General features: G+C 28.1%; 1 protein-coding gene across 1 annotated transcript; it reads left to right on the forward strand.

Moving 5' to 3' along the window:
- Positions 1-4,150: 4,150 nt before the first annotated feature.
- LOC129976148 (survival motor neuron protein-like) lies at positions 4,151-24,470 on the forward strand. Its single transcript, XM_056089575.1, has 7 exons — positions 4,151-4,309; positions 10,692-10,754; positions 10,842-10,904; positions 13,844-14,071; positions 16,646-16,822; positions 18,214-18,375; positions 24,248-24,470. Exons 1-7 carry the CDS (start codon positions 4,298-4,300, stop codon positions 24,308-24,310), a joined length of 768 nt encoding a protein of 255 aa, XP_055945550.1. The 5' UTR covers positions 4,151-4,297; the 3' UTR covers positions 24,311-24,470.
- The last annotated feature ends 324 nt before the right edge of the window (positions 24,471-24,794 follow it).

The raw sequence follows: 24,794 nt of genomic DNA on the forward strand, positions 1-24,794 counted from the left end.
TCTTTACAACAAGTGAATAAATTTGAAATTCGTTTGTAAATTGAATGAAACAAATTATCATATTTGAAACATTATTTTTTTTATTTGGTTTTTATATTATAATGAACTTTTAAAATTACATAAACATGTAATTTAGAAATTATTGCAATGATACTTATTCAATCTTTTGTTTTTTATTGAAATGATTTTATAGGTCATTTTATAACAATGCCCTTTTCCAAAGATATTAGATATTTTTAAACTGAAAACATGGCAGAAAAAAACGTAAATTCTATCAAACTCTCCCTTATTCTATCCTCTTTACAGGATTATAGAAATTTTTAAATAAAGCAGTAAATACTCCTAAGTACTAAGGAACATGTGTGCCAAATTGTGTTCGAATCTGTTAAGGAGTGAGGAATTTATAAGGTTCAAACATACAAACATATTTTTCAATTTCATAAATATAGAGTGTATCTTTCATAAATATAGAATGTACCTGCTGTGGCACTCTATTTTAAATCTATTTTAAAACTTAAAAAAATTCTATTTTTTAACATTTATAGAAGAAATTGAATAATTTTTTTAAAGCAGCATATTGCGTAAAAAAATATCTTTTCTTTCTTTCAGCTTTGAAGAATTGAGAACTTGGTGATAGCTCAATGATAGTTAATAAATATTTTATAGAAATTTTTAATTTAATAAACTTTAATAATGATAAGATTCTGTAAAGTATGTTTTGCAATCGTTTTTTAAAATTATCATTACCAAATATAACATAAGAAATGTAATACTTTTTGAACTTAATTTACAAACAAATCTTAATTTTTCAGGGCAAAAAAAATTTATTTGATCTTAATAGCAATTCAGTTTCTCCATTGGTATACTGTATCTAATTATTAAAAAATATGGCTTTGCAGCTTTATTAGAAACAAAGCATTGTGCAAAAGCATATATTTCATCATTTCAAAAAATTAATTTCTGCGAGCATGCTCAGCTATAGGTATAGGATAAATATTTCTTCACATAAAATATAGGGATGTTACAGTTTTAAAGAATGGAATAAGAATATTTACAGTTTGGTATCCATAGGGCTACACTTAGCTGAATGCCTGCTAAACATTTCTGTGGTAAGTGGGTAATGTTAATAGCAACTACTAGCTGCTATTTATTTACTGAATTATATGTAACTCTCATAATTTTTAAGAATAACAATAGAAAAATTTATACTTGAATATTTGACCGAGCTAGTCCAACAAGCATTGACATTACATAATATGAGATGCCTTGGATGTAGAATACTATACTTTTACTATATAACTTTCAAAAATAAAATAATAAAAATAAGCAAATTGAAATAATAATGTATGAAATAGAGAGCATGTAATTAAATTGAAATTGAAATACTAATATGAAAATTTTTTATGTCTATTGAATTGATATATTTTGCTATAATTTACAGTGTAAGATTTTAATGAATGGCATTAACACTATCAATAGGGTTCTGTAATGAATAAAGGCACATATTAAATGTGCAAATTACTTATAAAATGCTAAGGAAAATTTGTAAACTTTATGAAGTATAAGACAATGCATGATATAAAAAATTATTACAACTGAAAATCATGGCAATCATAATTATAATTTCAGAATCAAAAATCAATAATATAAGGAAAGCTAAAAGAAGGAATTATTTACCTAAGTACTTTGAATACTAATATATCTTCTCATAAATCATACAGTCTGTTACTTTTTATGAGTAAAAAATGTTCAAGATTCAAATTCCAATACTGCAATTGGTTTGAATTATCAATTTTTAAATACTTAGTACATTCTAAAATAGATCCCATGAAACTGTGCATGCAATATTATAATATTTTACATAGATTTTTTTTTTCTTCTTTTGAAAAAGAATTTCCCATTGCATAATTATTTTTAGAAGTTATATAACTATAACTGTTGAAAGGAAAATAAATGTAAAACACACGAAGTTCCTTGCGGTGTCTTAAATGTGTATGCTTTTTTGATATGAGAACGCAATACAATTTTGGGAATGGGATTTTTATGTCAGAAAAAATTGGCCAGCTATAAGTATTTTTTAATTGGAACTGCTGAAAATTTAAAATCAGAAAACATTCTAAACAAAAAATGTTTGAGTTTAAATTCTGAATTAACACATCTACTCTTAACTCTAATCATATTATAGAAAATATTTCTATAGGAAGATTATATCAGGAAACTTATTCTATTCATATATATATATGAATAGAATAAGAATATATATGTATATATATATATATATTGTGGGTGCTTCAATTCATCAGTGTATTTTGTGACTAGCTATAGTTTAAAAATCCAGCTTTCAGTAAAATTAAAATTTATACTACAAAATTGAAATGTTCTCACATCATAACTTGAATTTAGCAATGGCAGAATAAAATTTATTTCAGTTCATAGTAACATATTAAGATAAATAGAAATGTTAAGTAAAGGAGATGGTGGCGTTTCTGGTAGTGGCGTGCACATTGAGATTCCTGAAGGAGCTACTGATATTTTGATGAGAAATCCTGACGACTGTTCTGCATTCAGGTCCGAAAAATCTATAAGGGACTATATTGCAATCTATAAGGGACTTCAATATATCGACACGTCCTCTGAAATTGTCTTCGGGGACATTTGGATTTTAGCTAGTCGTGCCTCTATACAGCACCTTTCTCACTGGACGAAAGTGATTGACAAGATTAGCATGAATATTGTGGTGAAAGCTTATAAGCCAGTTAACAGCTACGCTACTCGGGCAGTTGCTTTTGTATTGTGGTCATGTTACCCGGCTGCGAACCGCAAGGTCCCAGGTTCTATTCTCGCTCATCCCAAACCGCCACAATATCTTTGACGTTATTGCCAGGCTCCCCCGCAGAACACTCTACACACTTTCAGTGGGTCCCCTCAAATGTTGGTTTAAATAGTAATGAGATAACCGATAACTTAGCTAAGACAGCCTAAGCTGACATATTTCATGGTGATGCAACATCAACTTATTTTGAAAGCAACTCTATTAGAAAGATGGAGCCTTTGGAGAGTCCCATTTGCTAATCTTTGGTACGTTGGTAAGAGTCCCAGTTGGTGTCACCGTCTACATATCTAGAAAGCAGCAAACGGCTTTCTCTTGTTTTTTGAGTGGACACACCAAATCCCTTGCCTTCCAATACGGCTATAGGATCTTTGCTGCATGTCCTTGGTGCAAGGCAGATCAATCCTTCCCCAATCATATTCTTACATGTTTAAATTTTACTATTTTTGAGATTTTAAAGGATCCGCTATTATTTTTGCACTTTTTAGAGATCTTTGGATTTATGGAAGTGGTAAAGCGTAGCTATACCACCTGGAATCAGAAACAATAACAATAGAAATGTTAAACTTAGAAATTATAAAAAAAAAATAGGCATACGCTGTTCTGGGAGTGTGAAGGCATTGGTGGAATATTTTCTTTGACAATAAAGATACTGTATTCATACAATCATATAAGGTTTTAAGAGCTGCAACTTTTTTCTTTTTGCAGAAACAGTATATATTAGATGTTAATGAAAAATATGTTTCCATATTATTCAGAAGTTTTTTTGTAAAGGAATATAAGTTATGACATTGCTATTAAAATTTTTTTTCAAAATCAGTAAATCACCAGTTTGAAGATGATATATTAATGGAAACATTTTCCAGGCCAAAAGTACTTTTAAATAATTTCAAGACTCATAAATATCAGGAAATGCTGAACCCTGTAAAAACAGCAATAAAAATAATAATAAATAAGGGGCATTAGAAAACAAATAAAAATCCCATGAAGAAAATAAATAGTCTGAAATTTTTCGTTTGTATTGAATAATCAACACTATGTCATTTTTCTCTAACATTCGCTGTAATGATATAATATACAAAGGAAAGCTTATAAAATATGAAACGGAATTTATATAAAATAATTATTCTATAAATATGATTAAATGGAATTTGTATTAAACATCCATTAAATAAGATGAAAAGTTACTGAAAAATATGTTTTAAGCTAATATGACGACACCTTGTTTTGAAAAAAATACCATTCCGTTCCCAACAACTCAACATATAAATGACCGATCCGAAATGTACGGTCACGGTTTGCGATGGATTCGTTCATTCCATAGGAATAACTATTGCGATTGAGACGCTAGACTCGAGTCTTTTTCTTTATTCACCGCTTCAATCTGTGAAAGCGTAGCAGTAACCGTATCGTTTAAGAAATTTTTGTGTACATCATTCATAAAGCGCAATTTTGAAGCAGCATAATATGGAAATTAAGGTAAATTTAAACTTGACATTTTCTTTTCATAAGGTTGTTATTATTTATTAAATTTATGAGGCCGGTGCGCGAAACATCTTCCAATAAATTAAGTGCATGCAATGGCGGAATTTGACAAACATTTTGTAACCCTAAGCAGTGCGTACGTAATGAAACCCCTTTCTTAATAATAATTACTCTTTCTTAGTGATTTTTAAGTGGTAAATTCAAGATAAAGTTAATCTTTTTCATTTTAGTTGTGGAAATATATTTACTTTTATCGATTTATAATAACCTAAGACTTAACTGTGCTCACTATTATTAAAACAGAAGGCATTTGGGAACCTGATTCAGTTATTTTGGATAAAAATTTATACATTATCGTAATATTTTATCTTGTATAATTTTTTTTTCTTTTGAAATTCAATTACTTGACAGTTAAGCTAATGTATTTTAATCTACTAGCCTATGCCTTCGTGTTGGCCTCCTGACTTTAGGTCAATTAAAAATTGAACCACGTGAAGCATATATTAAAAATTTAGGAGATGTGATCCAAAAAAAATTTGATGACTAATTCGTTAATATTGTTCTTATTTGTCTGGACAAATTTATAACTTACATAATTTTACTGTCAAGTAAAGTTAATGCAATTAATTTTTCTCAAAGAACACAATACATATTTTTCACTATAAATGCAAATTTATTTCCGGTAAAAAAATTACAATTACGATGACTGTACTGTATTCTTTAGGCCTATATTTTACTATATAGCATTAGGCCTATATTTTTTAAAGTTTTGATCATGTGATACTTTTCAATGTATAAGTAACTTATTTCAAAGTTGGAGTTCTTATTTATTCTTATTTTAACTGAAAAAAGTTCATAGAAAGTATAAGCAACGAAATCGCTTGAAGTCTTACATTTTATAAGGTTGAGGAAGTTTTATTTTAATGTCGCCTCTTTCAGTACAACTAATATAATTTATTTCCAGAAGTGAAAATTTTCATATATTTCCCTTTTTATAGATAAATTTTAATCTAATTATTTCTATTTTTTACTCTAAAAAATTATTTTTTGTAAACTTTATTTATACCAATAGCTCATCTGTAGCGAAATTATGATGATATTTGCTTTGTTAAATGCTTTTAAGGAACAGAAGCTTTTTGACTTTACTTTATTTGTGAAAATTCATATGTCATAATCATTGAATTCCAGCTACTTTATTTTTGTCTTATTTCCTTGGGATGCTTCATCTCGGACGTTTGTCGTTTTCAAGCTGTTGTACTTGTGAATTAGTCAGACTAATGTTATAATAGAATTATAATATAGTGGAGTACTGTATTGCATGAATTTTACTTCATCTGACATTATCTTATATTATAATATAACCATTAAAATTCTTAAAATCATCTTTGATTTTTCACATACATGCTACTTATCATTAAAATTATAGAAGAGCATTCATTTTTAGTCTTGAATTTTTTAAGGATGAATGTTGCAACATCATGTCCCATTGTTGAAAATTAACCAATTTATGTTATTCATTTTTCTGTAGCATTGTGGCTTAAATCGGGTGCATGGTGTCATTAAATTTGAAAGCTATTTTTAAATACTTTAAAGTGCTAAATTTTCTTGATATATAAAGAGAACTTTTCTTTTTACTTGTTTTCACAGACAAATTAAAAACATAAAAATTGAAGAAAGAACAATCAAGAAGGGGGTGGGGGAAGAATAGGAATGAATCCAACGCGAGATAGATAAGAGTTCACTCAGTTCCAGGGATGCCGGCTCATATTAAAATAATGTTTGGTTGTCTTTTTTCTTTCACTCTTTCTTCATTGATGGGCAGCATCGCATATGGAATGATTATTTCAAAGAAGCAGTATAAAATATGGAAGGTGCCAAATTTATAGTGAATTAAAAATATTTGTGAAATTGGTGATAAAAATCTAAGTATTATCTGATAATGTTAAATTTTCTGAAGTAATATGGAATTGATAATTGCAAATTATACAAAAGTATCACAATCCTAAATGTTAATGGCAAAGAATGACTAAGTAATTAAATTTTTAACTCATTTTTATCAAAAATATATTTAATTTACCAACAATATAATTCTAATATTTGTAACATACATATATGAACAATTAGAGGATGTGCTCATTTAGATGGGCTGTTATCCTGTTAGCAATATCTTGGATATGATAGTCATAGATTAACTAACAAAAGTTGTAATAAGGTCTCGTTCACGTTGGTAGGGTGTTTAATAATTTTAAAAAATTATTTGTAGTATATTTTATATTTAAATGCTTAGAAATATTAAATATTTTGTTCCCTTACTGTAAAGTCATGACAAATGTTCAAGTCAAAAATCTGACTAATCTTACTAAAATTAGTTTGAACAAATTTTGATTCACTAACAGCAGGAAATCAGGCTACACTGGCTTGACAAAACAAAACAAAAAAAAAACCTGAACTTCATAAAATAATGAATTTTGTCAGGCATAAACAATGATAAGTAAATTAAGTATAATTAAATGGACAGTAAAATTTAACGAAACAAAACAATTTAAACAAGAAATGCTTTAGATATTAAAAATATTGTATAATTATTACATAAAAGATTAATCAATCTCAAGTATCGTACATTTGCTCTAGAAATGTTAAAATCAACCTTTATTTTGAAATGCAATGCCAATGCAAAAAAAAAAAAGTGTTGAAAAAATATTAGCTTGACTGCAGCTCATCAACCTTTGATAAAATACAGCGTTTAAAAAAAAATGGTTTATGATTCTATAAATACAATATGTTCAGGTACACTCAAATTGAAATTAATCATTAAAATCAGTTTGAAACAATTGATAATCACTTTCAGGGAAAGGAAGAGGTACTGTCAAATGCAAAATTTTTAAAAAATTAAATAGGGGAAAAGAACTATATATTCATTTATTATAATTATATATTAATTATTCATATATTTATGAATATATATTATTCATTAACACTTCCAATTTTGCCATCATGCATTATTTGCTCATGTAAAGAATGGGGGGAACCTCCCACTCTTGCCGAAAGAGCATTTTGTACATTTTAGAATGATTCTAATAAAAAGAGATATAAATTCTAATTAAATATTTACAAATTAAATTTTCTCAACTTTCAATTCTTGTATTAAATTTACTTAAAAGATGAGGCTAAATTTCATTCAAAGAAGGATAAAACCTCATGAAGTTATAATCATTTTTAGAATTTTCCCATATCAGAATATTAAAATAGTTATTTTATTGTCGTGAATTATTTCCTCCATCAATTAATTTAAATTGATTAATATCCATATACCATTTTTTATTGAGACTTAAAACATCAATGTTAGTAAAAATAAAAGGGACATTATATTTAAAAGTTTATGAAAATTGGGAAAAAAATATTTTTAGTACAGGATAAAATATTAATTTTTTAAAATGCATCCTTTAATTTTTTATTCAGTTTTGATAAAAATATGAAATTTTTTTTACTCATGCTATTCTTCTATATTAAAGTTGTGATTTTCAGAAATGGTGCATCCATCAGGGGTGTTTGTGCTCCGGGGAAACCCCGGAATTCCGGGGATTTTGAACTTCGATACCCGGAAATTCCGGGGATCGTCGTTCAAAAGGAAGTAGGAATAATAATGAATTATTTATTTTGATCTGGGCGATTTTGTTTGCTTTGAAAGCAGAAAACGCAATGTCAGCGTGTGTGGTGAAAACTTTTCCTTTCTTTCTCCAAAGGCAGTGATAATGCGTGAAAAGGGGGAAAAAACTTCTTTTTTGTTCTTTCCTTATTGCGAGTTATGACTCATTCCCCCGGTTCTCGGACATTCTCTTCTGGATTCTTTTCGGCAAGTAGGCGCGGCAGAAAAAAAAAGGGAGAGACTTCGCGACCAGATGTGCGATCACGTGACTCTGGGTTCAAAGGTCTTATCTCTCCTGGCGTGGCGCCAATTAGTAGAGAAGGGGGATTTTTCGCCGTATTAGCTATTTGTCATTGATCGCTTCGCAACTTTTTTTTCTCCGCTGTGTAAAATTTTCGTTTCTCTTATTGAAATATTTTTTTATTTATGTACGCAAGAGAATTTCACTTTGAAATTTCAGCATACGAAACAGAAATTACCCCTTAAAAATTCATATCTAATTAGTTTTACAGCATTAGATTCAGAGCTAAGAGGTAAAACCAGTACAATATTAGCTTTTGAAAAATTATCATCTTTTATGTCCCATATTTTTAGTGATAATGAAAAGTCAAAAGTAGAAGCTGAAATAAGGTTATACCAGAGTGATATTGATATCACCAAAGAAATGCTCTACACATCTAATGAAAGTGGAAATCAAGTCAAGTGTACAATTGATAAATATTGGTCTAAAGTTTTTAATTTAAAAGATGATTTCACAAATGATTATAAGTATCCTACATTGGCTAAATTGGTCAAAGCCTGCCTTAGCTGCTTCCATGGCCCATTAGTGGAAAGTGCATTCAACTTAATAGATACACTTGTCACTGATTATAGAACCTCTCTTAAGATTGATTCCCTAGATGCAGTGCAGACTATTAAATATGATTTAATGGCTTCTAAAGAAACCTCATGTGAAAAATATGGCTCAAAAAATCCAATGACTGATCCAATTCACAAAGATCTCTTACTGAATATGTACAGAAGTTGGAAAACATATCAAGAGGACTTAAAAACATGTATTTCAGATGAGTCACCTATAAAAGTCTCTGAAAAACCTTCTACATTAGCAGAAAAGCAAACTGCTTCTACCTCTGCATGTGCAGTTCTCGAGGAAATTTCTTCAACTGTAAATGAGGAAAATAAAAGTCAATCTTCCTGCAATTATGAAGTTCACCACAAAAGAAAGACAAGCCCACAAACATCAGAAAATAAAAAAAAAGCAGCAGAAATTAGATAATTTTTTTAAAGAATTAATTCAGGTAATTTAAAATATTTGCATAAAATGTAGTAGTTTATATGTTTGAAAATTTATGGTTATTAATTTTGCAAAAAAAGTAATTCATTGAACTTTTATAATTAGGTCATTCAATATTTCATAATTGTAATTTTTCATTTCTCCCCCCCCCCTTCTCGAAACTCCAAAATGGCGGTAGTAAGTCCGTAAAAGTTTCAGGGGATTTTTTGGGGTCCCACAAACACCCCTGATCCATTCAAATTAACTGGTGATTTTTAATTTTAAGAAATATTGAAAACGATAGCATATTTTTATTGTTAATTTGATAAAAGTTGGCTTATTTCATTTGGTAGTGATAATTTACTAATTTTTTTCTGTGAAACAGGGAAAAAGTGCTTTTTATTTTATAATGGTAAACATTTAAAAAATATTGAATTTTTTAAATACAAATTAAAATTGAAACAAAAGTGTAATTTAAATTTTTAAATAAATTTGCATGCATGATTGTAAACCAGAAAACCTTAGAAAATGTTTGGATGCACATGTGCATACAAAGATGCTCCCCCCCCCCCCCCTCCCAGTTGTGCTTAATTTTCATTGTAATTTCTTAAGACTCGCCATATTTATGTATATAATGGTGTATCCTATTTCATTCTGTAATACTGTAGCCTGTCTGACATAGCTTCTGATAATAAAAAAAATGTGGCCTCATTTTAAATTAGATCACCCATTTTAGTTTAGCGAAGCCTAAATATAATTAGCTTTACTACTCAAATATTACTTATTTGATTAAGAGGATTTGATTAGAAATGTCTAATGGACTTGGAAAACAATGTCTGAAAAGATTTTTTATAAATTAAACATAATTTTGGGCCTATTTTATAATAAAATTCACTGTACTCCATATAATAATGCCTCATTTTTTGTTATTTTAACTCTTTTCTTAAACTATTTTATAGTTGTTATTAGCTTCATTAAACAGATTTTATTATAAAACCTTTAATTCAGTAACTAAATTTAAACTTGAATCCAGTGATGAGAGCAAATTTTTTCTTTTGTTCGGAATGGAATTCATTTCGTAGAAAAATATATGTGGTAATTATTAGATGGAATCTACTACAAGTTTTTGTTATATTGCAAAATTTGCCACCTTATTACTTATCAAATTTTTTTTTTTTCGGTGGTTAAAAATTTAAGTTGTTGAATTGTACTTTCTTTTCTCTAAAATAAGACTTTTGTGTTCTTTCTAGGTGATTGTCCTTTAAAACATTTTGTAGGCTAAAAGCATTACATTTACAATATAAAAATATTTTTATATACAGGTTTCTTCTAGTTTAATATTCATAACTTCTAATTATTAATGTTATCTTTTGACTTTGAGATGATATTTATTTGATTAATTAAAAGTAGGCTTGAAGTTTTTTATCTGCATTGAAAATTTCCTTTTCTTTTTCAAGGATATTAAATCTCTTGATTGGGATGATTCTGAATTGCGTAGAGCATATGCAATAGCCTTTAATGTAAGTAGCAGATGAAATAGTAAGTAAAAAAATTTTTCATTTGAAACTTATGTTTTAGAATAACTCTTAAATTATAATGTTTTTCAGAATAAGAATACAGACGAAAGAGGAAAGAAGAATTTACCACCCCAGGGAAAGAAAAAGCGCAATGTAAGACTTGCATATTAAGAGTATATGTCAAAGCTTCTCTTTTTTATTTTTTATAACAAACATGTCTTTTCTGATTCATTTTTATTATTAATAAGTTTTTTTACATATTTCAAGTAATAGGGAAAACCAATGAACCATTCATTTAGCTACTGATCTGATTTTTCTAATTTTTGTGAAATACGAAAACTTAGGACCTCTACATATTTCATTAAGGTTGAGTTGCCTTATGCAACCTTACCTTTTTGAGAGAAATTGAAAAACAAAATTTCACTGTTCATTCTATATGAGGAGTTTCCATGACAGATTTAGCCAGAAGTTTTATTTCATGTGAAGATTTATGACCTTTCAATACATCATCAGTGTTCACTTACCCACCACTACCACCTTTTGAAAGATATTGAAAAATAAAACTTTGATACAACTTTAACAATTGGAATGATTTTGCCAATTTTCTTCACTGACTTGACAATTTTGTATAGCCAATTAAAATATTCTTTCATTATTGCATAACTTTTGGTTATATTATTGCAACTAATTTTTATTGTACTTCTGCTGCAATGAATTGCAGTTTATTAAATTTTTCTTATTTAATGCTAGCTGTCTTTAATTACTATATTAATGACAATGATATAATCATGTGGATGAATTTTGATGAAATACAATTTATCAAATCAAAAAGAAGTACTGTTTTAAATCATAATAATGCTAAGCTTTTGGATTGATTATTTATGCTTGTAAAGTAACAAAATTAGTCTACTTATTAAAGTCAGTGACTCTTTCTGAAGTTCATTTTTCAATATCTCAAACGGAGGTAGGTAAAGTAGACAGTCCTTGAAGATGTATCTAAGAATCATGTGTTTTAATGGAAAATTAGCATTTGCAGAATCTGTGTATAGGATATTTTTATTTAATAGTTGTGACTGGCAGGCTCTTAAGTTGTTTTCTCCTGCTGATAATATACAGTGTTGCCCAAAAAGAATTAAACACAGCTTAATTTTTTTACCTATTATAGATAAGTAAATTGCAAATTAGTTCAAAATAAGGTATGAAATAAAACCTTGTTAATAAACAAAATCCTATTAATTTTCTAAAGGTTATACTTTTTAAATTTTTTATGCAACTCCTGTGGGCAAATTTTATCAATTTCAAAGCTTCAGTTATTCAAGCAATTTCGTTGCAAAAAAACCACATACTCGTATTTTAAAAATTAAGTGAGTTATTATTAATTGAAAATTGAACATGCTGCATTGGGACCTTATACCAAATTAGTAATAAAATTTGTTACATGTTATAAAAAGATAAAATGTATGTTAATATTTGTATTAAAACTCTTGTTACCTGATAGAGCTGGTTCACAGCATATACTCTTAAGGATTTTTTTTAATGTTAAGACCGCCATTTTTGTTTGTTAAAGTTAAAATATAAAATAAAGACATCCAAATAATTTTTTGGAAAATTTTATTTTTAAAGTGGCGTTCTAACAAATTAACTCGCAATTTATTTTCTTTCATTTAACTGTAATTTAGCTATTTAAAATATTTTTGAAAACTATACAGTGAAATGTAGACAATTTCTTTTTAAATTTTTTTATGTGTCCCAGTTGCGAGACAATATAAAGTGGAATTGAGAGCCATATGCATGACCCTTTTTTCATAGGTAGACCATTGTTTATCTCTTGTGTATTAAAGCTTCATTTAAGGGCATTTGGGATTTTTTTTATCTTAATAATTTTGAATATTAATTTATATATGGTCCCTATTTTTACTGAGACAATATTGTTCTAAGTGATGTAAAGAATGGGGCAAGTCAATCCCCCCGTTCCATTATTCAGTTGGTTTTAAAGATAGTTATGCTATCTGCATAACTGTATCTTTGAGGTTGCATAAAAATTAAGTGTAACTTTTTGAAAATTAACAGCAAAAATTTATTAACGTAGCCTTATTTTGTATCGTATTTTGAACTCTTTAGCAATTTACATTATCTCTAATAGGTAAAGATTTAAACTGCATTTCAATCTTTTTAGGACACTCTGTATAGTAAAGTAATTCTTTTGAAGTATCTCTGAAAAATGGATGGTAGATAAGACATGGATGCCATTGGTTTGATATGCAATTCATATGACTATTTTCAGCTTTAATTTCATGTGAAATTAAAGTTGTGAGAAATTTGGTACTGTGTTTTTAGTTTGAGGAATGGTTCTTTGGTTTTGCCATTTAAATTGTACAGATGATAGGTAAGTTGATTGTTAGAAGCAGCTAATTTATTTATAATGATATATCGCAAATATATTCATTCGGAACCATTTTCTTTGATGTCATTGTTAAATATATCTGTGGGATTATTTTTTGTAATAAAAGTTAGTCATAATTCATCAGTCTTTGTTTGTACCTTTTCCTTTCATCTGGTATGAAAGTTTTTGTAAAATATATGCTAGTTTGAGATCCTTCCTGTCATCTGATTGCTACCCAAAATTACTAGTTGTAACTACCTTCTTTTAACTAGAACAGAATTAACACAGAACTAATTCGGGAGTTTTGACATTGTCTTTATATGCTAAAAGACTTTGGTTGAATTTGTAATGCAGTGTTTTACTGCTAGTTCTTTGTTGTTGTTTTTTAAAATTTCAAATCATTTAATCTATGTCAAATTATGCATGTGCATTATTAAAAAAAGTCCTTGAGTATCTTTTTAAGGAAAATTATTTTTTAAAGGAAAAATCATTTCTCATTGATTTAAAAGGCTTGTCTGTTCAATTGATTATTAGGACAAACTGAAATGTCTACTTTTATTTCACACTTTACTTAGATATTAAATAAGATTAAAAGTAATGTAATAATGTAAATAAAAGTAATAATATGAAAAAATACATTTATTTTCTTAGTAAATAATTGATTGTTATAGAAACTTTTTTGCAACTATATAATATGTATTTCCTCTAGTGGAAGGTTGGTGATTACTGCAGAACTATCTATGCTGGTGACTGTTTGTATTATGAAGCTAAAATTATATCTTTAAATGGAGATTTTTGCACAGTAGAATTCGTGGGTTATGGTGATAAAGCAGATGTTGATCTGTTGGAATTGAAACCTAGTAATGGAGAAGTAGCTCGTAAATACCAGATTGCAGAATCTAAAATTGATTCTTTTGCCTATGATGATTCTGTGGAAGTAAGTTTTTATATTTTTAAATCCAGCTTTGTATTTAAATGCTAGCAACTTTTAGTTACCAATGGTTTGGTGGAAATATTGATTTTGTGCGATTCCAATCAAGTTTCTTAGGTATAGCTTGATATTCATTATTTACTCAACAAAATACATTTAACATAGCAAAATAAATGTTATAGAATTCACATCGATTTAAATGCACTTAAATATCCCAGCAATCTTAAAAGAGTAAAGTATTATATTGTAATAGACGTTAAATTCATGTTTTTTTTAAGTCCAGCATCAATTCTTTGAATTATGTATATGAACCGTTTCAATAGAACTAAGTTCCATTACATCATACAGCTATTAAAAACATAACAGCCCAACAGAAAGGAGCAGGGAATAAATTCAGAAGGAACTCCACAGTATTAAATTTTATTGCTTTCCAGCAAGTAAAGAGCATTACATTGTTAGACAGCAAATCAGAGAGGGTGCAGGATAAATTTTTTTCTTAGAAATTTTTTTGATAAAGCTAAACATATGTGTGCAGTGTTGAAAAACTTGTGAAATCTGCTCACATTCGTCTTTTTATATCTCAATAATGATGGCATCATTATTTACTGTATGCAAACAAATAGTTAAAATCCTTGTTATGGTTTTCTATTTGTATATCTTTAAATGGATAATAATATATAATTAAATGGATCTCAATAAAAAGAAGCTTGGAGTGCAGCCCATTGTAATTTCACACTGATCGCACTAGCCTGTTACATGTTTAATTTAAATCTGATGTTTCTAGAATAAACTAATGTGTGTTGTGTATACTTCTACACAGCCTTTCTATCTGCAAGTCTGGGTTTCGTGCACCGCCAAGACTTTTGGTTGTGTTTTGGCTCTTTCAGACTACTTGGGTCAACAGTTAATATAGAGAGATTGGTGAACAGTCATTATAAAGGAGGTGGTATATGCTCTCTATTGGTTATTATTATTATTTGGGGGGGGATTAAGCAATTATTCTTTTCTTAGTTAAGAAAGTCATTTCAAATAATAGTCATGCTCATTTATTTAATGCTGGTATTTTGTATTTCTTTCTATTGGGAACATGCATATATTTTCCATAACATTGACATATCTAACAATTTCATTTTATTTTCATGGTTTGAATATTACCATGTTATGTCCATTCCAAAACTTTTCAAAAGCAGACACTCCAACTTTGACTTTTAATTCTCGCTGATAAATGTTTTGGGACTATGTTCCAGTTTTTGCAAATGGCCTGACACAACCTGTAAAAACACAGGTTGTATCTTTACCTGTGGTAATGAAGTTGATAGACAGTAGCTGCATGTGTTTTTCTTTTGTATCCGAAGTAACTGTCATTTTGCTCTTCGATATATAACAATAGAATTTCAAAAAAAAAAAAAAAAATGCAAGTTTAAAAAAAAAACTTGCATCTGGAGTTTTCTGCAAGCTGTCACTAACCCAAATCATCCATCCATTCATACTTAAGGTTCGATTCATACTACCCCAAATCTTGCCTATAATATTATCTAGGGGAAAGAGGATGTCAGTACTGCTGCAGAATCTGCTAATGAACTTTTTATGTAGTCTCTTAACTATGCTGAAGTGCAGGCATCCATTTGAAATAGATTTTTCAAATTTGAAAAATGAGTGGAATTTAAGTACAAAAAATAAATTATGTAATGCGAAACCTTTTGATTTTACCATGAATTTCCTCTCAAAATTGTTGGTATAATGTTACCTTATCCCAGTTAAGGATTGGTCATTCAAGACTACTCGTAAATCTTTATTTTTTACAGAATATTCACCAATGTGCAGCCATTGTGGAAACATTTTAAATATAAAACATGTTGTAATAGATTGTTCAGTTCTGTCTTCACTGAAACTTGAGCGCAATTCGGACTTTTCTCCACGTAATTCTGACATTCGCGATTTATCATTTTTAATTGGATAAACTATGCATCCATGCATTTTGAAAAAAAGTGGTTATTTTATGATATTTGATTTTATTCTTTAATACATTTTACATTTCTAACCATTTCTAGTTTTGTTCTTTACACATATTTTTTAAGTTCATATTTTGAGCAAAATTATAATTATATTCTGTATCTTAAGTTTCAATGTAATTTATCCTATAAAAGGATTTTTGGACCAAAATAATACCTACATCACCATCCATATTAAATTACATATAGATAATTCTTCTTCCTTAGCTTTCAACAATGAAAGAAAATCACACTATTAAATATTTAATGAAATAATGATTTTATTAGAAAACAATCATACTTGTGACCATTTTGTTCAGTTTATAAAACCTTGAATGAATTTTGAGGATTGCTTTTTGTTGATTATTATTTTACTTTAATTTGATGTGAAACATGTCAAGAATATCGAGGTATTAGAGATAATATTATCTGGTTTTAAACGAATATATTATCAATTAAATAATTCTTAGCGAGAACAAATCATTCCTGATATTTAAAATTGTTTACCTTAGCTGAGAGAGCTTGTTACAATTGATATGAAGGTGAGTATTGCTTGTTATAATAGATATTAATATTTTCTATTTACCAGGAATTTAGTGAAATATCAGAAGAAATTGATACAAGTTGTAATTCCGGCAAGAAGGAGAAAAAACGGTGTGCAAAGAAATCGACAAATAATGCTACATTGGATAGAACTAGGTATGAAGCTACCTTCCATCAACATTATTCTGGTTCTGCTGCTCAGGCACCTTCAACTTCTACACCAGTAAGTTATGTCATCGGCTTTTTTTTAATTGATAACTGTGATAAGTAAGAATATTTTTCATTTCAAAGCTCTATCCTATACCTTTAAAAGAGCAAAAATATTATTTTTTTTTTTCTATTAGGAATAAATACATGTTTTTTCTAAATATTATTAAATCACACTTGCATAAAAAAAATTTTTTTAGTATTTTGATTTAAAAAAATATTTCTTGTACTTACTGTAATGCCCATAAATTTTAAGTCTTTCAATTTTAAAAAGCCCTACCATCAGATTTTTGTTTTAAAAAAAATTAACAAAAAGAAATTTTGAGATTTACTGGTGGAAGAGCCTTGATTTTACAGATTGTCAAGATCCAAATTCAAGTATCCACTATACAGATAGGCATAGTGAATTCTTAATTTCATTGGCATTGCATCTACTTTTCAGTATGGTTTAGAAATTAGAAGTGATTTTCAATGGAGAAGGAACCTTAAGCTTCAAGTTAATACCACCTTAAGATTTTACTTCACAATAATACCCACATCTTATCTCAATGGGAAAAGGGAGTGTTTTGAATTTTAAGATAGATTTTTGTATATTTTCAGAAGTTTTTGTCAAAATTTTGTTTGATTTTTTTTTTAAATTAAAAATTCTGTTATTAAAACCAAGGGGCCGTATTCCTATTTTTGAAATTGTATTTATACCAACTTTGGAGCTCTAAGTTCATGGAAATCAGAATATACAGACACATATGTTTTCATGCAAATATCCTTGCAGCAATTTATTCACTTGGGTATTGTAAGATTTTATTTTTTAAGATACACTGAATGCATCTAATGCATGCAAAATCTGCTCAGGATCTTTTGTTTGATATAATAGGGAAGTTAGGAGTGGTGCCTAATTTGTCATCTAACTGCAATTCAAAATGTTGCAGTATCATTTATAAAAACAGATTTTATATTGTTTTGTGCCTTAATTTGAAGATTGTTCATCTAAAGACAGTTGAAATTAACTAATGCATATAAAAATAAACAGAAAATTAATTTTAATGAATGTTTCTCTTTTAGCATCATAATTTGTAAGTGCAATGTTTAAAAAGTCATAACTCATTCTGATTTGCAATGGTTGATTTAAATCAAAGTATTAAATTTGCTTTATTATCTTTAATATTAAAACTGTATTTTTTCATCTTCAGCTTTGCAGTTTCAATGTTGGTGTTGGGATTTTAAATACAATTTTATTAAGATGTTTAATAATTTGCGTTGGAAAATGTGGAAATATTGTGGAGATAAAAGGGTCCTACAATTTTGGCTGGATGATTGACTTTCAGTGTATTTTTTTTGCTTTTTGTATAAAAAAGCAACATTCTGTAAAATTGTACTCATTTTTTAAAATTTTGATTATTTATTTAGGCCAATCTGCCATTTATGCCATCTCCTGTACCCATGCCTCAGAATTCAGTTCTTCCTCCTCCACCTATGATGCCACAATGTCCAAGCATTGCAGACAATCCTACACTTGCTGCTATGTTATCTGCTTGGTATTTATCTGGCTATTATACTGGCCTCCGTAGTGTAAGTATCTATGATAGAGAAATTGAAATCATTTGAAACGAAATGTTTATTTATTTTAACATTTTCAAATCTGAGATCTCTATTAAAGAAAACTAGATTGACATAGTTAACTTCAAATGTTTTAAAAAGTGATCACAGTTGTTTAAGTTTAAATAATTTTCTTCAACTTTTACAAAAACATCAAAATATTGTTTGGAGTACTAATCTTTTGTGTGGAGGATGCTAAAACTTATATTGATTCTCATTTGATGTTGATAGTACTGAAGTTGTTAAACTTATATTATTGATTTAATATAAAGACTTCTATGTGTCATTCCATTTTTTAACCCATAAATGCCATTTCAGTTTAGAAGTGAATAGTAACCCCCACCAAATTGTAATGGGAATTGGTAACATCTGCATTTCACTTGTTGTCCAATTTAAAACAATTGCTGCTCTCTAGTGAGTTTTCTACTACCGGGGGGGGGGGGTGGAAAATTGAGTTCGGGATGAGATTTAATATAATGGTAGTATGCTTTTAGAATGTTCATTTATTAAAATATTAAAGCGCAATAGCCAGCCAATGTCGAGAAAAAGGATCTCAAACTTATATTAGTATATAGCATAGCTTATATACTACAGTCTGTATATTTTCTGTAAGTGGTTCAAGGTCACATTTTCTACCTTGTTATTGGTTGTCTGATACCAGTAACGCAGTAGAAAATGTGACCTTACCGCCTACAGAAAATATACAGACTATAATATATCACTGTTGCAGAGTATCTGACTTGTTTAGTGGATAAGGCGATGACATAGCATTAACAAGACCAGAGTTCAATCCTGGGCTAATATTTTGGCTTTTTTTAAATGTTTTCTTTTTAAGTTACTCCAAATTAATTTAACAATTTAAAATTAATTTGTTTTTTTATGCAAAAATAAATATTTATTCTACTAATTCTTCGGTTGTAATTTCATTTTCAGATAAAAAATAATTTTAAATATGAACATTTTTTTAAATATTCAAAATTACTTAAATAAGACATTAAAACATGGTTTCAATTAACATGATATTCATTTTTGTATGGAAAAATAAATGTTTTCTTTTAATATGCAAGTTATAACTTATTTTTTTAAAACAATTCATTCATATGTTTCTTAAATTATAATTTAATTTTTAGGTTTTGAAATTATAATTGTAATTTTAATGGCAAAAAATAATTTAAATGTTATCTTAAAATCATTAAGTTTTAATATTATATAAAAGTTTTAATATATTGACAAATTATTTAATGTAACTCAAGAAAGCTGTATTGGTAATTAATAAAATTATATCATCGATCAATCACAATATTAATAATTGAAAAACAAAAGTAGGGTGTTAAATTATGGAATGCATTGGCAGATAGTTCAGAATTTTTAATAACATTATATGGTATGCTTCATATGCTACCTGATTTTCTGAAGAACAAATATTTTTTTGAATGTAAAGGAAATTTGTTTTTCCATTTGATTTCTTTAGGGTTTCTCTTGTGTAATTAATAATTATCAACAAGATGTCAATAATATATTTATTTTGTTTCCAATTTTTTTAATAATTACTATTCTGATTCTTGTATATAATTTAAAATAAATGAAATATTTTATGTCAATAATTATAATTAATATTTATCATTATTTAAGTTATATTTGTAATTATTTTTCCTGTTAATAATAAAATTGATTCTAGTGTTAAGTGAATTAACATTTGTTTTTGAGAGAGATTTAGTGTAAGAACATTTGTTTTTTATTGTTAAGTTATATATTAATTAGAACTGTTTGCAATTTTCTTTAAATTTTTTAAAAGAAAAACATGTCTATACCTTATAATTAAAAAAAAAAATTGTAATATAAAAGAAAATTTATTTTTCCATACAATAAAATAAATACCATATTATTTGAAACCATCTTTAAATTGTTAATTTAAGCAGTTTTGAATATTTTAAAAAAAATGCATTCCTATTTTTCAAATATTTTTGCATAAAAATAAACATATTAATTAAAACTTTATCATTTTAAACTTTATATAATTTAAAAAATGAACAATAAAAAAAATTGGCCCAGGGCCGAATTTGGGTTTTGTGAATGCTTTGATTGCACTTTACCACTGTTAGGGTATTCAACTATGGCAATGCATTTTTAGTATATAAGCTATGCTGAAAGTTGGAGGGCCATTTTCCCAAAATTGGCTGGCACATCCTAAAGGCATACTACCTATCCTAGTATTTTAATTGATGAACATCCTAAAAGGCCTATTACCATTATACTAAATCTCATCCTGAACTCATTTTTTCAATCCTTGCTCCCATAGATTTGACACAATAAACTGTAGGTATCCAGGATATCAGTTTTATTGTGCATTAGTAGTGCCTAAAGGAATTGTATCATGCAAGAAGTCAGTGATAGGTCTGAGACTTAGTCTTTTTCTGTATTGAATGATGCAACTATGTGGATAATTATCTTGAGTTGCTCTCAACAATTTTAATTATTTTGCATTTTCCTGAAATTAAGAATTGGTATAAATAACAATTTAAAAATTTTAAACTTACTTTAATGTATTTAAAATTATGCCCTGATATTTTAGTTTCTCTAACACAAATTTAATTTAAAAGGAATTGCTTATTTTCATTTTTTTGTGTGTGTGTTATTTGTAATTTGATTTAGTTCAGTATTATTTTATTATGGTTAATCAATAGTCCAAGATAACTAAAAATGCTACATTTCATCTGGAAAGAAAACAAATACCTGGAAGCTTTTTCTCCTGGGTATCATTTGTTTCTTAAATAAAAACTAAAATTGTGGAACCTTTTGAATAAAACCATGTTTTATGAGATTTGACGGCTTATTACAATATTTTATTATTATAAGTTGTATATAATTTTCCTAGAATTTGATAATAGATAATTTAATGAAGAATTTAATAAAATATTTTTTATAATGGGAAAAATTGTTTTGCCACAGCTATAAGTAAGAAAGAGGAGACAGAAATTTAGGCGTGAATATTAGATTTCTCACATGGTTTGTAAAACTTAATTGAGTAACCTTTTATCATCAATTATTTGCAATATGATTCTGTGGAGTTCACCAATAGTTTTGACTACTACAATCTAATACAAAAAACTGAATTTTATTTCTTCAAGTAATTGAATTTTATTGGGTTGAATTTCTTCTATGTTATAGCTGTTTTTAGCTTGCTCTATAGATTTCAATTAAGGTCAGAGTTAGTTTCAGAACATTCCAGTTGTGAAATATAGTTGTTTTGAAACCAGTGTTTTACATACAGTGGCAATATGACATGTTAGCCGATTCCTGCTGAAATATAAATTCTTTATTACCTGGAAAAAGTCATATGCGGGAGGCAGCAATTTGGAAACATTGCTATTTTGGCCATGTAATTCCCATTAATATATTAAATTCTGCCCACATCTTTTGCTGTTATTAAACCTTGGATATCATAACACTAACTGGGCATGTGGGGGCTAGGTGTACTGCAATCAGAATGACAATGTTTTCTTATTCTTCTTTTTATGTTATATGCCATCATTACCAAGTAATGAGATTGTGTTTCATTGCTTCAAATTGCACTGTCCCATTGTTCCGATGTCCATAGATTTTGCTCTTTTTAATCTTTCCAACCTTTATTTGGATTAAGATTGCCATGCCACTGAGAGAACAAGGTAAACTGGAAAAACAAAGAGAATTTAAAAATCGAGAAAATGCAAGGGAATCTGAAAATTTATATAAAAGTAGGAAATTTTAAGTTCCTTATTTTTCTCCCCATCTAAAACTGTCAATCTCTAAAGATTGCAAGAATAATTCACATTTATAGCTTCTGAAAACAAAACAATACCATTCGCAATAGTGTAATATGGAAACTTGCTGCTTTTCTCTCGCCTTTATGTCTGTATTGATCATTTCAATTTGCCTGATATCCCCCCCCCCCAGAATTGCAGCTAATAAGTGTGCACAAAATCTCTAATTATGTGAAAAAATAAAATACATTTAATTTTTGGGATTGGCAACATTCAATTAGCAGAAAAATTGGAATGATGTTTAATCAACCATACATGATTTTATTGAACGTTTGTTTATTATTTGAGAAACTGTGAGCTTATTCAATGTAAATAAGAGTTTAAAAAAAAAAAAAGACAGTGAGCTGCTCAAAATTTATATTACGAATTGGACGGGTGAAAAAAAATCAATCCTGATTTTGCTAAATGGGTTCAAGAAGATCTACAAAATCCATTTATTGCATTTGTAAGAAGTAAATTTAAATAATATAGAAAAACAGACACTTACTAGTCTCGCCAAAAGAAGGAAACATTCAAGACTGCATGCCAGTTCAAAAGAGTTATCATTGATGTTGGGCATTGTATCTAAAACGATGACATGTTAAATTTAATGTCAAAAAATAAACCAATTTCAAACTTTTTAGTTCACGAGCAATTATTTAAAGTTGAATTTTTATGTGCATTAAAACTTGTGGCATCACATTCATCCTTTAATGTATTCAGTGATATATTGGGAATATTTTCACACTAATTCATTGAAAATAAAATAGCAAAAAAAAAAAAAAAAAAAATGTATGTGGGGGCCATACAGAACTGTCATAACTTATTTGTTACGGATTAGGTCCATTAGCTTCATGAAACTGATGGCTGAAAAGTCTGCAAAAATTGATGCCCAAATACTTAAACTAGCAAAAATGAATAAATAGAAAAAAGTAATTTTGCTTTGTAATTTTTTTAAGTAATCATTAAATGTTTTGTGTCATGATGATAAAAATATTTTGTTTTATTTCGCCCAAATCCTTAATTTTGTGTTACAATTACTGAGCATGAGAGTTAATACCCCCCCCCCCCCCCCCAATATAGAAATTTCTTTGTGTATGTCAGTATAAAGCTTCTTTTAATATGCTATTATATCGAATAATGTTAAATTGTTGCTTCCTTTCTTTGCTTTTTCCACTCTTTAAAATCGTATTGCATTGTAACCAGCACATGAGTGTTATTTCCTCATATCTTGAAAGTACGTACAGGGAAAATGTAGGAATTTTTTTCCCAGGTTTGGGTGGCAACCCTGTGCATTACAAAAATGACTTTCTTCATCAATTTTTTATTTAAATTAGATTCTTACAATCTGTGGCAAATGGACATCACTCGTATTTCACTTCATATACTTCATGATTTTTTATGACATACAGTTTTTAAAAATTATTCTATCATATTATATTGCACACTTTCTTCTTGCCTTTACCAATTCTGTTTTGCCATTTCTTTTATTTTTAATGACTTACAAAACTGAAAGTTACCTTTAAAGTTAAATATGGTTTTATGGTATTGTTGCAAGTATTATAGTTGTCAAGAACCATGAAATCTCGAATGCACTTCTTCCCAAAGGTTTTTATTAATTCGCTATTTTATTCTTACTATTTCCACTGTAAGTTTGCAAGAATAAAGTGCTAAGGTAAATGCAGAATAATTTTTGATATCTTCACATATAAGCAAGAAGCAGCAATCTACAATATAATACATATAATAGTCTGTCTAATCAAGCATTATCATCTGTCTAATCAAGCATTAGTTAAAGCTAGTATTTTTTTTTTTCTTGATTTGTATTTCATTTCATATCTTGTAAAAATAATCCTGAATTCATGTCTTATCTGTAATATATTTCAGATTAGAGATCATAGTTTCATTGACTGTTCCACATTTCAGTTTATTATCCTGTTTTATTAATTTTTCAGTTTAGGGAATCTCTGAATATGCATAAGTAATTGCAGTTATTGCATCTTGGTATGTTATTTTTGTTTTTTTGTGCCCTTAATGTATTAATTGAGCTTTGCATCTTTTTATAGGCTAGCATGAATCATGGGTGTCATCATTGCTGCAACCATTCCAGCCACTGCAATCGTCAATAAAGGAATGGATCCCTTTTTTCCTTCTTTGTTTATATTCATCCCATTTAGTTCAGCCGCAATTAAAAAAACGATTTTAATTTCATTGTTCACATCATCTAATGTTTGTGTATTGAATGTTGCTTTCTCTTATTTTGTGATCCTTTTTTGGTAGTCCAATAAATTTTACAAAAAAAAAAAAAAAAATCCAGCATTTTGTTCTCATTTAAAAATCAGACTTCTAAATTTTGATATTTTTAAAAAAATGTTTCATTTGAATGGCATTGGTTTGATATCATCATTACATCTCTAGAAATTGTCCACGAAAAACTAATATGAAGTGCATTGATAAAAAAATTTTTAAAGAATCTCAGCTAATGGAATAAATTTGTGTATGAATTCTTATATAGTATATTGTATTTATAACGACAACTTCAAATTGTGATCTATTTAATTTTAAATAGCTAATCTTTCGTCTCTCAGAATATTGATCAGCTCTGCAAATTCA

The sequence above is a fragment of the Argiope bruennichi genome, chromosome 7, assembly GCF_947563725.1.
Source record: "Argiope bruennichi chromosome 7, qqArgBrue1.1, whole genome shotgun sequence".
In the NCBI taxonomy this organism is placed as follows: Eukaryota; Metazoa; Arthropoda; class Arachnida; order Araneae; family Araneidae; genus Argiope; species Argiope bruennichi.